Source organism: Leuresthes tenuis, unplaced genomic scaffold (genome assembly GCF_036924035.1).
Source record: "Leuresthes tenuis unplaced genomic scaffold, fLeuTen1.0.hap1 SCAF_17, whole genome shotgun sequence".
In the NCBI taxonomy this organism is placed as follows: Eukaryota; Metazoa; Chordata; class Actinopteri; order Atheriniformes; family Atherinopsidae; genus Leuresthes; species Leuresthes tenuis.
In genome coordinates this window covers 33,811,656-33,824,676 of record NW_027325371.1, presented here as the reverse complement: position 1 = coordinate 33,824,676, position 13,021 = coordinate 33,811,656, and the positions used below count along the sequence as shown (strand labels likewise).

The 13,021-nt window shown below is 42.9% G+C and overlaps 1 protein-coding gene and 2 long non-coding RNA genes across 4 annotated transcripts in view; 2 read left to right on the top strand and 1 right to left on the bottom strand.

Annotated features, from left to right (window-relative positions):
* Positions 1-2,167, top strand: part of LOC140274047 (uncharacterized) — a 31,766-nt gene extending 29,599 nt beyond the window's left edge. Inside the window, exons 2-3 of the long non-coding RNA XR_011908075.1 lie at positions 1,473-1,580; positions 1,753-2,167. This is a non-coding gene — a long non-coding RNA (uncharacterized lncRNA). The remainder of the gene's footprint in view (positions 1-1,472; positions 1,581-1,752) is intronic.
* Positions 2,168-3,282: 1,115 nt separating this feature from the next.
* On the bottom strand, positions 3,283-11,335 carry LOC140274048 (uncharacterized). The gene is made up of 3 exons (XR_011908076.1): positions 10,851-11,335; positions 4,743-4,806; positions 3,283-3,357 (listed from the first exon to the last, which is right to left on the bottom strand). It is a non-coding gene; the product is annotated as an uncharacterized lncRNA (long non-coding RNA).
* A 35-nt stretch (positions 11,336-11,370) lies between these two features.
* Positions 11,371-13,021, top strand: part of tanc2a (tetratricopeptide repeat, ankyrin repeat and coiled-coil containing 2a) — a 51,062-nt gene continuing 49,411 nt past the window's right edge. For both annotated transcript variants that reach the window (XM_072369733.1, XM_072369732.1), the window contains exon 1: positions 11,371-12,107. In XM_072369733.1, coding sequence (XP_072225834.1) covers positions 11,828-12,107 — 280 coding nt within the window. In that variant the 5' untranslated portion in view covers positions 11,371-11,827. The remainder of the gene's footprint in view (positions 12,108-13,021) is intronic.

Genomic DNA, 13,021 nt, shown 5'->3' with positions numbered 1-13,021 from the left:
ATTAATTACATTTGAACTAAGATTTTAATTAATCTATCTTTTAAGTTGGCTTCTTTTTTTATTTCAGCTAAAGGTTTGTAGCTCTCCTGTATGACTGGATTCGTATGCCCGTGCATGAGGTATGGTCCAATTCAGGGATGATTAATTTTTAAACAGAGCAATTCAGTCCAGACTGATACAGTTTTAAACATTTCTATGAAACAGAGGTAATTATTTTTCTTGTAAAAGAGAACAAGAAATTAAACTTGGCATTGCTTAGCTACCTTCAAATAGGTATATTCAATAAAAGTCCTGGGAATCACAAGTATCATTGTTACTTCAATGAAGTAAAGTACAGTTGGTATGTTTTACCACAGTTCAGCTGTACATATGTACATTCTGACCAAACTGGCAACTATAAACTATATCCATTCATCCATCCATCATCTACCGCTTATCCGGGGGTCTGGTCGCGGGGGCAGCAGCTTTAACAGAGAAACCCAGACGTCTCTGTCCCCGGCCACTTCCTCCAGCTCTTCCGGGGGGACCCCGAGGTGTTCCCAGGCCAGCCGAGAGACATAGTCTCTCCAACGTGTCCTGGGTCTCCCCCGGGGTCTCCTCCCAGTGGGACGTGCCCGGAACACCTCACCAGGGAGGCGTCCAGGGGGCATCCTAACCAGATGCCACCTCATCTGGCTCCTCTCAATGCGGAGGAGCAGCGGTTCTACTCCGAGCCCCTCCCGGATGACTGAGCTTCTCACCCTATCTCTAAGGGAGAGCCCAGACACCCTGCAGAGGAAACCCATTTCGGCCGCTTGTATTCGCGATCTCGTTCTTTCGGTCTCTACCCACAGCTCGTGACCATCGGTGAGGATGGGAACGTAGACTGACCAGTAAGTAGAGAGCTTGGCCTTCTGGCTCAGCTCCCTCTTCACAACGACGGGTCGGTGCAGAGCAGAACACTGCAGACGCCGCACCGATCCGCCCGTCAATCTCCCGCTCCATTCGTCCCTCACTGTGAACAAGACCCCGAGATACTTGAACTCCTCCACTTGGGGAAGGATCTCATTCTATTAACTATTTGACAGACATTTTAAAACGAGTGTGGGATTATCTCACAAAATCATTGGTTTAATTTATTCAAATTGTCATCAGAGAATACTGATTAAATAGTCATCAAAAAAAAATCTGCCCAATCGAGTATATTTGCAAATGTAACTTATTCTAATTGCTGACAACACGCAAGTTAAAGCCATTGTCATTATCTGTAATACACTCTGAGCTCAGTCAAAGGTATTTACATAAATGACATGATATTTATTGCAAATGATTACACTGTCAGAAAAGGCTCAGCTCTGTGAGGCAGCAAAACGACAGAGAACTAATCATCTTTTAAGAACCACAAATTGCATGCGGCAGAAGGTTCACAATGTGACTTGACATAAGCATTCAGCTGGAAACAGAAATGATGAGCTCTCCTTTCCTCTCACTAGGGGTTGCAGACAGGAAGTGTGTATGTGACTTGTCGCCGTGAGCAAGCATGTTCCGAAACAGCCTGAAGATGCTGCTGGGAGGCAAGAGTCGCAAGATAAACAACAATGGTGAGAACACACTATCATCTTTTGCTTTGTTCATATAGAGTATATGCAGTCAGATGGCTTAAGATCAAAACATGTTAGTTTTAGCCCTTAAATATGTTATGAATTGTTATGAGTTTATACGGCTGTCTCTTTCTCTAAATTTCTCCCTGCCTCTTTTTCTCTTTTCCAACAGGTGGCAGCAGCATCGACTCAGAGGGGTCAGACGTCAGGATGATGGAGGGGTTCACGCGTTCACTCCCCTCCTCCCCCCTCCTCAACCTTCGCTTGGCCAAGAAAACTGGTAGGACTCTGTAATATTTTTTGCTCATTAGCAGATGAATAACTACAACATGGGCCAACTAAACCTGCTTGAGACAGAGGGTTTGCTTCCACCTTTAAGTGGACTCTGATGTCATCAGTTGGCAGAAGTTCAGCAATTTTTATCATTATTACTTCCATAACTAATATCTGCTGGCCGCGAACCCATCATTGGGAATTTTTGAGCTATTTGCATAGGACAAGAATATGCAGTTTATACATTTAAGCAAATCATTTGGTAACCTTGTTCCACTGTACGTATCCTTCCCTGTGTTCCGTTTTTAAACCACTCTCACACACACAGAGACACACATGCAGCTGTGTCCTGTTAAACTGTGTCTGGCAGCAAAATGGGGGGTTGACCTTCGACCCTACGTCTGATTGCCCTTATGCGCATTAGTGAGAGAGAAAGCACAGAATGGAACGCCCCAAACAGCCCCACCAGCCTGCCAGTCTCTCCTCCCCACGCTGCTCCTCCTCTTCCTCCTCCTCAGGGCTGATTTGAGACACGTTTCCTAAACATTACCATGTGGCACGTCTCCCTCTTCCTCTCCTGTTCTGTGCCTCTCCACTGCTTGTTCTCTGTCAGAGCAGAGTCTCTTACCGTGAGGAGGCACCTTCTCCAAATCACTGCACCATGTTCACTACATACACAAACACATGCAAGCTCTGGTTTCAGTTTACTTGACCAGTCACTCTTCCCTTTCTCTTTGTTGTTTACTTATCCACCCAACAGGTCTTCTTTGTCCTTCTTCTCATGCTCCTCCCTCTGGCTGTCATGTCCTCACAACTTTGGAAACTGACACTTTATTTAACTGCATTGAAAAATTATTCTGTACCTGGAATCTGCTGAAGCTGCTCTTCTAGGTTAGATCCCCAAATGCTCCTTCTTCTGTGCTGCTAAATCATATGCTCATTCTTGCTGGTATTATTGTCACCTGGGTTTTCAGTTAAATTCAGTTAAATTCTATCAAATTCAATAATACTTTATTATTCTCCAAAAGGAAATTATATTGCTGCAGTATTCGTTATTATTAAAGGTATGCTATTGTTATAGATATATAATGAAATTAAACATAAATCAGCTGACACATGGGCGGCTGCAGCTCAGGAGGAAGAGCAGTCACCCACCAATCGGAACTCTGGCTTCCCCAGAATACATGTCGAAGCGTCCTTGGGCAAGACACTGAACCCCACGTTGCCCCCCAGTGTATCATTGGGGGTATGAATGTGTGTGAATGCTTAGAAAGCACGTAGTTATATCCTAAGACGTGCTGTATGAATGTGTGTGAGTGGGGTGAATGCGGCATGTAGTGAAGCGCTTTGAGTGGTCAGTTAGACTAGAAAAGCGCTATACAAGTACAAGTCCATTTACCATTTACATATTCGTAGTGTTGCAGAGAGGAAGATGTGGCAGAAATCTTCAGTGCTCAGCATCAATAGGTTGGAGGTTTTTGTAGCTTGGATGGATTGAATCCTTCTGTTGACAATATGGAAAGGAACTCATAGCCAACAGTTCAACATCTCTCTGTCTCTAGTCTCTAACCACCCACACAGTCCCAAAGCCGATATAGAGAGGTGCCAGAGCTGTTCCTGCTGCCATGTCATGATGACAAAATATAACATCGCCTTTCTGATAATCCTGCTATGTCCTGATCAGGAGTCCAAGCTTGTCCATTTACTCTGCCAGTGATCTCCATCTCTCATGTCAATTGAGGGGAAAAATGGTTTAACCCTCTTTATCCTTTCTCTCCACTCCGTTCCCACTCTGTATCCTAGATGTCTCCTCTTCAACTCATCTTGATTTAGGGATCTTATTCCAGACGTTGCTTGGGCTTTGGAAAGCTCAGTCAACTGCTCCAACAGGTTAACAACTTTCCTGTTGCCATGGTTATGCATCATAACAGAGTCCCTCTAGAAGCTCAGCGTCCAAACCAGTACAGAAAAATTCTCCACACTTCCTCAGAGGTACCTCGAGGGCAGTGCCATTGTAAAATGTTGGCGTTTGCTATATCTATCACAAGTGCCATCTTTTGCTCATTTGTCTACCAGACCTATGTTTGGTTGTTTGGCCAGCAGCAGAAACTGAAGTCTCACAGAATCTTAAGCTGCATTCGAACCAAACAGTTCAAAGAGCTTTCTGAGATTTATGAAGACTTGGAAGCTCCTCAAAGTACAACATGTCTTCATGATCTTTTTCTGTTTGAATACACACCACAGATACATTCGTAACAGGGAGCTGGCAAGTAGCAGATCTTTGAAAGTCACATTAAAATCTATCTGTTGCATATAGGCTGGAAAAAACCTTCACTACCTTCCATCCATTCCTCTGTGTTTTTTTTCTTTTCTTTTGGGGTTTTGGAGGTTAACATCGAGAACTTTGGCTAGTTTTTAACTGATGTTTACAAAAAAAACACAATGCTGGTCCCGATGTGCTCATATGTTATCTTAGCTATGCACTTACAGCATCTGAACCAGTCACCCTACACTTTATTCAACTGTAGGGTTAGGAAAGCTCGTATTCTGAAGTAGGAGCTGAAAAAGTAGTTATATGAGCTACGATTGGTAGCAGTTCCTGCAAATTTGGACACAGCGCAGAGAGGGAACTTCCTCAAATAGACAGAACTATGAAAAGATTCCTGTGGTTCAAAAGTGCATTTAGTTTGGATGTTCTCAACCACTTTCAGAGATGATTCCCAGCAAAATTCAAGGACTTAACCCACGCTAAAAGTGTTCCTGTACACTGGTTATGTCTGTCAGAAATCTAATTTGCATATGATTTAAAATGGGACAATGGTAGCTGGCAGAGGGTAAAATATAGAACAGGTTTGAGGTGTTGAATCTGAATAGAAGGTTTGTTCTCACCTGTGATTTTTGTCTGCAGCTCACTGAAGTCCTTTTACTGTCCTGTTTGGTGGCCAGTCCGAACCTGTAATTAGGAACAGACTAGATTACTGCATTGTAGAAGTGGATCAATAGCTCCTGAGGCAGGTTGAACTTCCTGAGCTCACACAGAAAGTACATGTATAATATACGGTTGCTATGCGCCGGCCTTATCGGCAGCAAGTCTGTGTAGCTCTCAATTTTGTTCGTCGTTTATATAATTATGTAATTTTGAGTGATCTGCTTTTTATTTACATTTCATTTTATTTTATTCATTTTTTTTTTGACAATGAGCACTGCTACCAGTACTAGAGCAGTGTACACAAGAGAAGAACTGTTGGCTCTGTCAAGGATTAGACGCGGAATTAAACATCCAATTCCGACCGAGTTAAAAAAGCTGTACCGTGGATGCAGAGCTGGAGCAAAACGAAAGGCAAAGAGGCACAACAGGAGGTCGAGGTACAAGCCTTTTCTGCCCTCGGAATTATGGGAACTCGCCACCAAACAAGTGTGATGAGCGAGAGACGCTTGTGCGGAACCAATGGCTGTGTAAGGCAGTTTGATCTGTCTGTCTGAGTCCTGGCTGAACGACAACACACCAGACTCATGTCAAAGTCAAATTTATTTGTAGCACATTTCATGTACAAAACAATTCAAAGTGCTTTACATAAAATAAAAGCACTGCAGCAGGGAGCAGAAAAAGCATTAAAAATATGTAAAAGATTATAAATAGAAAGAAAGAAAATAATTAAAATGAATAAAAACAAGCAACAGTCTTCTTAAGTTGAAAGATACCTTCCAGATTTCATGCATAGACACATGAGAAAAGAAATGTTTTTAACCTGGATTTAAAAATGTTTAAATCTCCTCTGGCAGTTTGTTCCACTTGTTTGCAGCATAGCAGCTAAATGCTGCTTCTCCAGGTTTAGTCTGGACTCTGGACTGGACCAGCTGACCTGAGTCCTTGGATCTAAGAGCTCTGCTGGGTTTATATTCTCTGAACATACCACAGATGTATTTTGGGCCTTAACTGTTCTGGGATTTGTAAACCATCAGTGGGCTTTTAAAATCTATTCTGTGACTGACTGGAAGCCAGAGTAAAGACTTTAAAACTGGTGTGATGTGTTCAGATCTCTTAGTCCTGGTTAAAACTCTAGCAGCAGCGTTCTGGATGAGCTGCAGATGTTTAATGCTCTTTTTGGGAAGTCCAGTTAAAAGACCATTACAGTAATCGAGTATACTGGAGATGAATGCATGGATGAGTTTCTCCTGGTCTTTTTGGGAGATAAAACCTTTAATTCTGTTGTTTCTGAGTTGGTAAAAAGCTGCCTTGGTGACAGCTTTGATGTGGCTGCTGAAAGTCAGATCTGAGTCTATCAACACTCCAAGGTTATGAACTTGGTCAGTGATTGTAAGGGCCCGAGTCTCAAGATATTTACCAATGCTGACCCTCTTTTCTTTTCTACCAAACAGAATGATCACAGTTTTGTCTTTATTTAATTGCAGAAAATTCTCTCTCATCCAGGTGTTTATTTCCTCCAGACACTGACACAGTACATCTGCTGGGCTGCAGTCGTCTGGTGACAGAGACACATAAAGTTGCATATCGTCATAACTGTGATAATTGATGTTAAAGTTCTTTAATATCTGACCCAAAGGGAGCATATACAAGTTAAACAGAAGAGGTCCAAGAGTTGACCCCTGGGGGATTCCACAAGTCATGGCCACTCACTCAGATTCATGGCTGCCAATTGTAACAAAATAACTCCGGCCTTCTAAATAGGACCTGAACCAGTTACGAGCCGCTCCAGAAAGTCCAACCCAGTTTTCCAGCTTGTGCAACAGGATTCTGTGATCTACAGTATCAAACGCAGTGCTAAGATCCAATAGAAGCAGGACTGAAACATAACCAGAATCAGCATTCAACCTAATGTCGTTTAACACTTTGACCAGAGCTGTTTCAGTGCTGTGATGATGTCAGTTATCAAGACTTCAACTTTCATTCAGAAAGTCATTGAGTTGGTTAAATACAACTTTCTCGGTTATCTTGGATAAAAAAGAGAGATTAGAGACAGGTCTGTAGTTGTTCATCACAGAGGCGTCTAGAGTTCTCTTCTTTAGGAGTGGCTTAATGGCAGCTGTCTTTAGTGACTTGGGAAAAATGCCTGATGCCAGTGTTAGCTATTTGTAGGAGATCACTTTCTACTGAGGTAATAACAGTTTTTAAAAAGTAAGATGGCATTAAGTCCAGAGTGCAAGTTGTTGATTTCAGATGCCAAACTGTTTTCTCTAGGATTTTAAATCAATAATATTAAATTGTGACATAACGCCAGAGTTAGTTCTAGGTTTTAGACACAAATTACTTTTCGTGTTGGTCTGTGTGGTGTGAATGTTTTGTCTAATTATGTTTTATTTTTTTGGCGAAAAAAAGTTTGGACATACCTGGCTTCACAGCCATACGAGCGGATCGTGACCGGAGTACGAGCTGTAAGCGGAAAGGCGGGGGTATTATCCTGTTTTTTAATCAGAGGGGTTAACCCCCACAATGTGACAGTTAAGAAGAGGATATGTTGTCCAGACATTGAACTGCTGTCAGATGGTTTCCGTGCGTTCTATGCGCCCAGAGTTCCTATATACAGTCGTCATCGTTGTATACATTTCACCGAGGGCAGCACCTCAACGGTGCGTGACGTCATCCATGACGCTGTTGCTAGGATACAGACCCAGCATCCTGAGGGATTCATTTCAATCACAGGGGATTTCAACCATCTCTCTCTACCCTCTTGCCTGATTGGCTTTGTACAGTATGTGCACTGTCCAACACGAGGAGAAAGGACATTAGATCTGTTAGATCTGAAGGAGACTTACAGGGCAGCGTCTCTTCCACCACTGGGTAGATCTGATCACAGCATGGTCTATCTACAACCCACATACAGACCTTGTATACAAAGACTTCCTGTTACTACCAGAATTTTCAGGAAGTGATCACCAGAGGCAAGTGATGCATTGAGAGACTGCTTTGATGTCACAGACTGGGCTGTACTGGTGGAGGAAGAAGAAATACACTTTGACATGTACAGGAGGGTCAGCACCATCACAGACAACATTAACTTCTGGTGGGACACTGTGATTTCAGTGAGGACTGTAAGGTGCTATCCAAATAATAAACCATGGACCACCAGTGACATCAAAGACCTCCTGAACCAGAAAAAGAGGGCGTTCCAGACTGGGGATGGAGAAAGGTGGAGGAATGTGCAACAGGAGCTTAAAAGACATTACGTCGAGCTAAGGTGGAGTACAAGAAAAAGGTAGAGAGACAGCTGGAGAACAATAACACCAAGGAGGTGTGGATGGGGCATGAGGTCACTGGATACAGACTGAAGAACTCTCAGTCTGTGGAAGTTGATGTGGACAGAGCCAATACTTTTAACCAATATTTAACAGGTTTGATAGTGTGGCTTTTCCACCTCTGCTGCTGCTCTCTCCACCACCACAGCTGCTTTGTCTATACTGCTTCCACTGCCCAGCTGTACTTCCACCTCAATGGCAACTCGCATTGCCAAGCCTCCTTGTCGGGGACCGAGCTGGTCAAGCACGAGGACGCAGATAGGTTCAAAAAAGGAACGGGTTTTATTTAAGAGGTCAAATGAACAAAACAAAACAAAAACAAAAACAAAAAGTCATAATAACTTCAAACTAACAAGTAACTTAACACAGAAAACAAACTAACTTAACCAAACTGACCTAACAAAGAGAAAACAAAGGAGAACTTAAATATTGGCTGATCAGACCAATCTTCAACACAAGAGGGGTAACACATACTAACAAATAAACTAAGAAACAGAACCTAACAGTTAGTTAGGTTAATTAATCACTCCAAGAAGAATTAACAAACTAAACAAACTACTCATAAATGTAAAGGAATACATCTTAACATCTAAAGAACTTAAACTACATTGTGTCCCCCCTGAAGGAGCTGCCTTGGTAAAGGGTCATTGCACTTCCTGTGCATGTGGCTTTGCCTTCAGCTTGTGCTCATGCCGTCTGCGTTCTTAGAACTCTCTGTCTGAATGCGCCTATGGCTCCCCCAGCACTGATAGAAGAAAAGAAAACTGGTTTAACAGATAAGACAAATTTAACAAAGTTGAAAATACAATTAGATCTAAATGTGCGCACTTACAAACAGAAATTATGCATTTCAACTTAGTTTAAACAAATATGTAAACAAGATTATGTCAAGAAACAAACATAACATAACTGAAAGTGTTGGTGCATGGGGTTACCGACATTTACCGACAAGGTTCAGCCGTCACACTCCTCCTCCTCCTGACTACATCTCCACCTCTGCAGCAACTCTCACCAACAGGCTTCTTCTGTCCAGCTGTACCTCCACCTCTTCGGCAGCTTCCACCACCAGATCTCCTGAGCCCAGCTACACCTCCACCTTTGCGGCAACTTCCAATACCAGGCATCCTGAGCCCAGCCACACATCCACCTCTTTGGCAGCTCCCACCGCCTGGCCTCCTCAGTTCAGCTGTAACTCCACCTCTGCAGCAACTCCCACCACCAGCCCTCCTCTGCCCATCTCCACCCCTACCCCCATCTCTATAATTGATAGCAACATCCCTCCGATACAACCTCTGTGTCTAACTATAGTGGAGGTTGGAGCTGAGCTCAGGAGACTTCAGTCAGGGAGGGCTGCAGGCCAAGATGGAGTCTATCCAAGGCTTCTGAGGGACTGTGCTGGTCAACTAGCAGTCCCTCTTCAGAGGCTCTTCAATGTGAGCCTTCAGATGGAAAAAGTCCCGGTGCTGTGGAAAACTTCTTGTCTCATACTGGTGCCGAAATTAGGGCAACCTGTGGAGCTGAATGACTACAGACCGGTGGCTTTGACATCTCATATCATGAAGACCTTGGAGAGACTCCTTGTTCGTTGCATGAGATTGCAGGTTGCTGAGGATCTTGACCTGAGAATGTGAGAATCATGTTCTTTGACATGATTCTCACATCATGTGCCTCCCATACTGAAATATGAGCATTATGGATTATAGACTATCTGACTGCCAGACCACAGTATGTCAGGGGAGGTGTGGGAAAAGTGTTTTTGGAACACTGGAATGCATTACTGGGGCTCCACAGGGTACCGTTTTGGCTCCTTTTCTTTTCACCCTGTACACATCGGACTTCAGGTAAGACTCGGAGTCCTGCCACATACAGAAGTATTCTGATGATACGTCCGTTGTGGCATGTGTGCGCGGTGGACATGAGAAGGAGTACAGGGACCTTGTGGAGTCCTTCTATGGCTGGACCAAAAAGAACCGTTTGCTACTGAACATCACCAAGAACAAAGAGCTAGTGGTGGACTTCAGGAGATCTAAAACTCCATGCCAGTCACTCTGCATTGATGGAGGGGAGATGGAGACTGTTCAGACCTGAAAATACCTGAGGGTGGTGCTGGATGATAAACTGGAGTGGTCTGCCAACATAGAAGCAGTCTACAGGGAGGGGCCAGAGCTGTCTCTTCTTCCTGAGACTGCTCAGGTCCGTCATCATCTGCAGTGACATGATGTGCATGTTTTTATCAAACTATCATTGAACAGAACAACAGTTCTGTTGTAGGCAGAAGGCTGGACCCTCTCAGTGCTGTGGTGGAGCAACGGATGAGGAGATTCAGGAGGTTCTTTGTCCCCACAGCCATCAGGCTTTTTAACAGTGACTGCTGACATGTTCTTCTCAAATGTATTTATTTAGTCATTGATTATTCTTATTGTTAGTAGTAGTAGTTGTAGTATTGTTGTTGTCGTCTAATATACAATCATTGTAAATATTTATATATTTTTTTAAATAATTTTGTTGAGCTACTTGATAAATTTGAATATCCCCCACTGGGGGGTGAATAAAATATTTTTCTATTTCTACGCTATTCTTTTCAATTATATCATGCGTTTCTTCAAATAAATGTCTTTTTCATATGCTATTCTGTTATAGAATAGAAACAAAACTCAAAAATAGAAACATCTTAACTTAGTTATCACTCTTAATTACTTGTACTCTCTACATTTTTCACATTTTCTGGATTATATGGATAACATTCTTCCATGGCCACAGTGATCTGTGGGCAGACGCTCCTCTGTTCCTGGAAAAGGAGTTCCACTTTAATTGCAGCGTTTCTTTGCTCATTCATTCTCTCTCGGCTTCTGATTTTTTTCTTTTCAAAGACACAAAACTGCATCGTCTTTTTGAACTTTTCTTCTCATTTCTCTGTCTGAGACGGATGCCTCTCGAGTTCAGCTCCTCCTGTCTGTGTGTGGGCATTTTTTTTTTTCGTTTTGGTTGGAGGAGGGGAGGTTTTGATTTGCAGTGCACTCAGACGAAGGAGGTCGTCTCACAGACCAGATATGGAGGCTCCACTGTTAAAAGAAAGACTCCTTCAACAATGGGAGGTTTTTGCTTGTGTTTTTGTCCAAAGAGGCCATCATCTGGGAGAGGAGTGATTTTCACTAGTCTGAGCTTTAATTGTTTTCTCCTTTTGAAGCTTTGGCTTCACCTGTGAGTAAAAAAGGCTGCCTTTTTTTTTTTTTTTTTTTTCTGCGATTCAAAAAGGACAATGACTAACAGAATGCGTCTTCCAGATCTGCTGTGAATTGGCTCAAGTTCAAAACTTCTGCTCGTATCTTTTTGGATCCTTTCTTCTCTAAATTTAACAAAGAACCTTTGCGGAATGCAAAAAGTTCACCTATTGCCAGTGTCTATGCATGTTTTGCTGTCCCCCAGTTATTCTGCTTCAAAGTTGAAGCACTTCTTGTTTTTTTTTTCTTTTCCCTGGAGTGTCTCTACCTTCTTTTATCTCTCCGTTCTTGCCTCTTTCATCTTTCAGTCCTGCTGTCCTTTGTGTACTCTGGCGAAGGAGGAGTTCAGGACCAAACAGAGGAAGAAAGTGATGTCAGCAAATTTTTTGCAAAAAACTTCAATGGAGCACACAAAGAGCACGACTGGAGCCGACTTTGTTTGCTCTGTCCTTTTCATGGAAATGCTCTGAACCAATCAGAACTTCCTGCCTGCCAGCCATGGACTGCACAGCGGCTGTTTTGAAAGCATGTGCCCGCTCCAGAACCAAATGGTGTGGGCACCGGCGGTCCTCTGTCCGTCACTCATGGATGCTGGCAAGCAGTTGCAGCGAAGGCATTGTGGTGGCGGGGGTCTTCACCGGTGCCTCGTCTGTCTTGCGACGTGTGCTGTTTCACTTGTGCTGTTGCCGGTCCCATGAGGACAGCTCCGAGTTGTGTCGGGAATGGGTTGATCATCCAGTGGAAGGAGTGGAGAGAGGAGGAAGAGGAGAGGATGAAGGTGAGAGTGAAGGACTCAGCAGGCAGACAAATTCCTGGTCTTAGTATCAGTTTTAAAAATTTGAAGAGTTATTATCAGTTTGTCTTTCTGTAAAATATGAAGGCTTAAGTCCTCATCTAGCTTCGGCCTTATTAGTTTCTATAAGCTTTCTTTCCATTTGTAAGCACTGGACAGAACTAGTACTTTAGGAAAATGAAAAAAGAAAGCTCAAAATGGGAGTATCCGAGGTCACTTTGGTCCTTTTTTATCTCTGTTTCGAAGTTTCTTTCCAGGAAAATAAATGACTCTTTTTCAGATTCAGATTTTTCAGCATGACTACATGATTAAACAGTGAGCTGTGTGTCTCTAGCCTTCAATAAACCTTGTTCAGTCACAGTATTGCCAGCCTTTCGCTCATGGTGTGACTTTAAAAAGCAACACACGGACAGGTTAATAAGTTTTAAAAACTTAATATTTCTTGGAGGATTCTCCTTTTGAGAATATTTGACCATTCCAGGAACATGAGATGATTAATTCAACTTATAAGTTTTATTGACCATGAAGTGCTGGACAATAAAGAATTGGTTTAATTCACGTAAAAGTGCAAAACTAACACTGGTTAGTCAGCTGTATGAAGAAGTTAGGCTTGTCGTGTATTCACATCTTCATCTAAACAGAAGCAGATGAACTGGCAAATGGACACTGAAGTCCTTTTTACACACAAAAGAAATCTGTCTTTTGAGTGCAATGTGAAAATGTTGAATCAGCATTCAGACTCACATCGAATGACTCTACAGTAGACGTGAGTTTTTGATCACCTCCAGTCAGCTCTGCATCAGTGAGAACTCAACAGCCGCATAACGTTCATTCTTCTCAGTGAAGATGCTGTGGTCAAGGCAGAGATGGGGACTCGAGTCATGTGACTCAACTCGAGT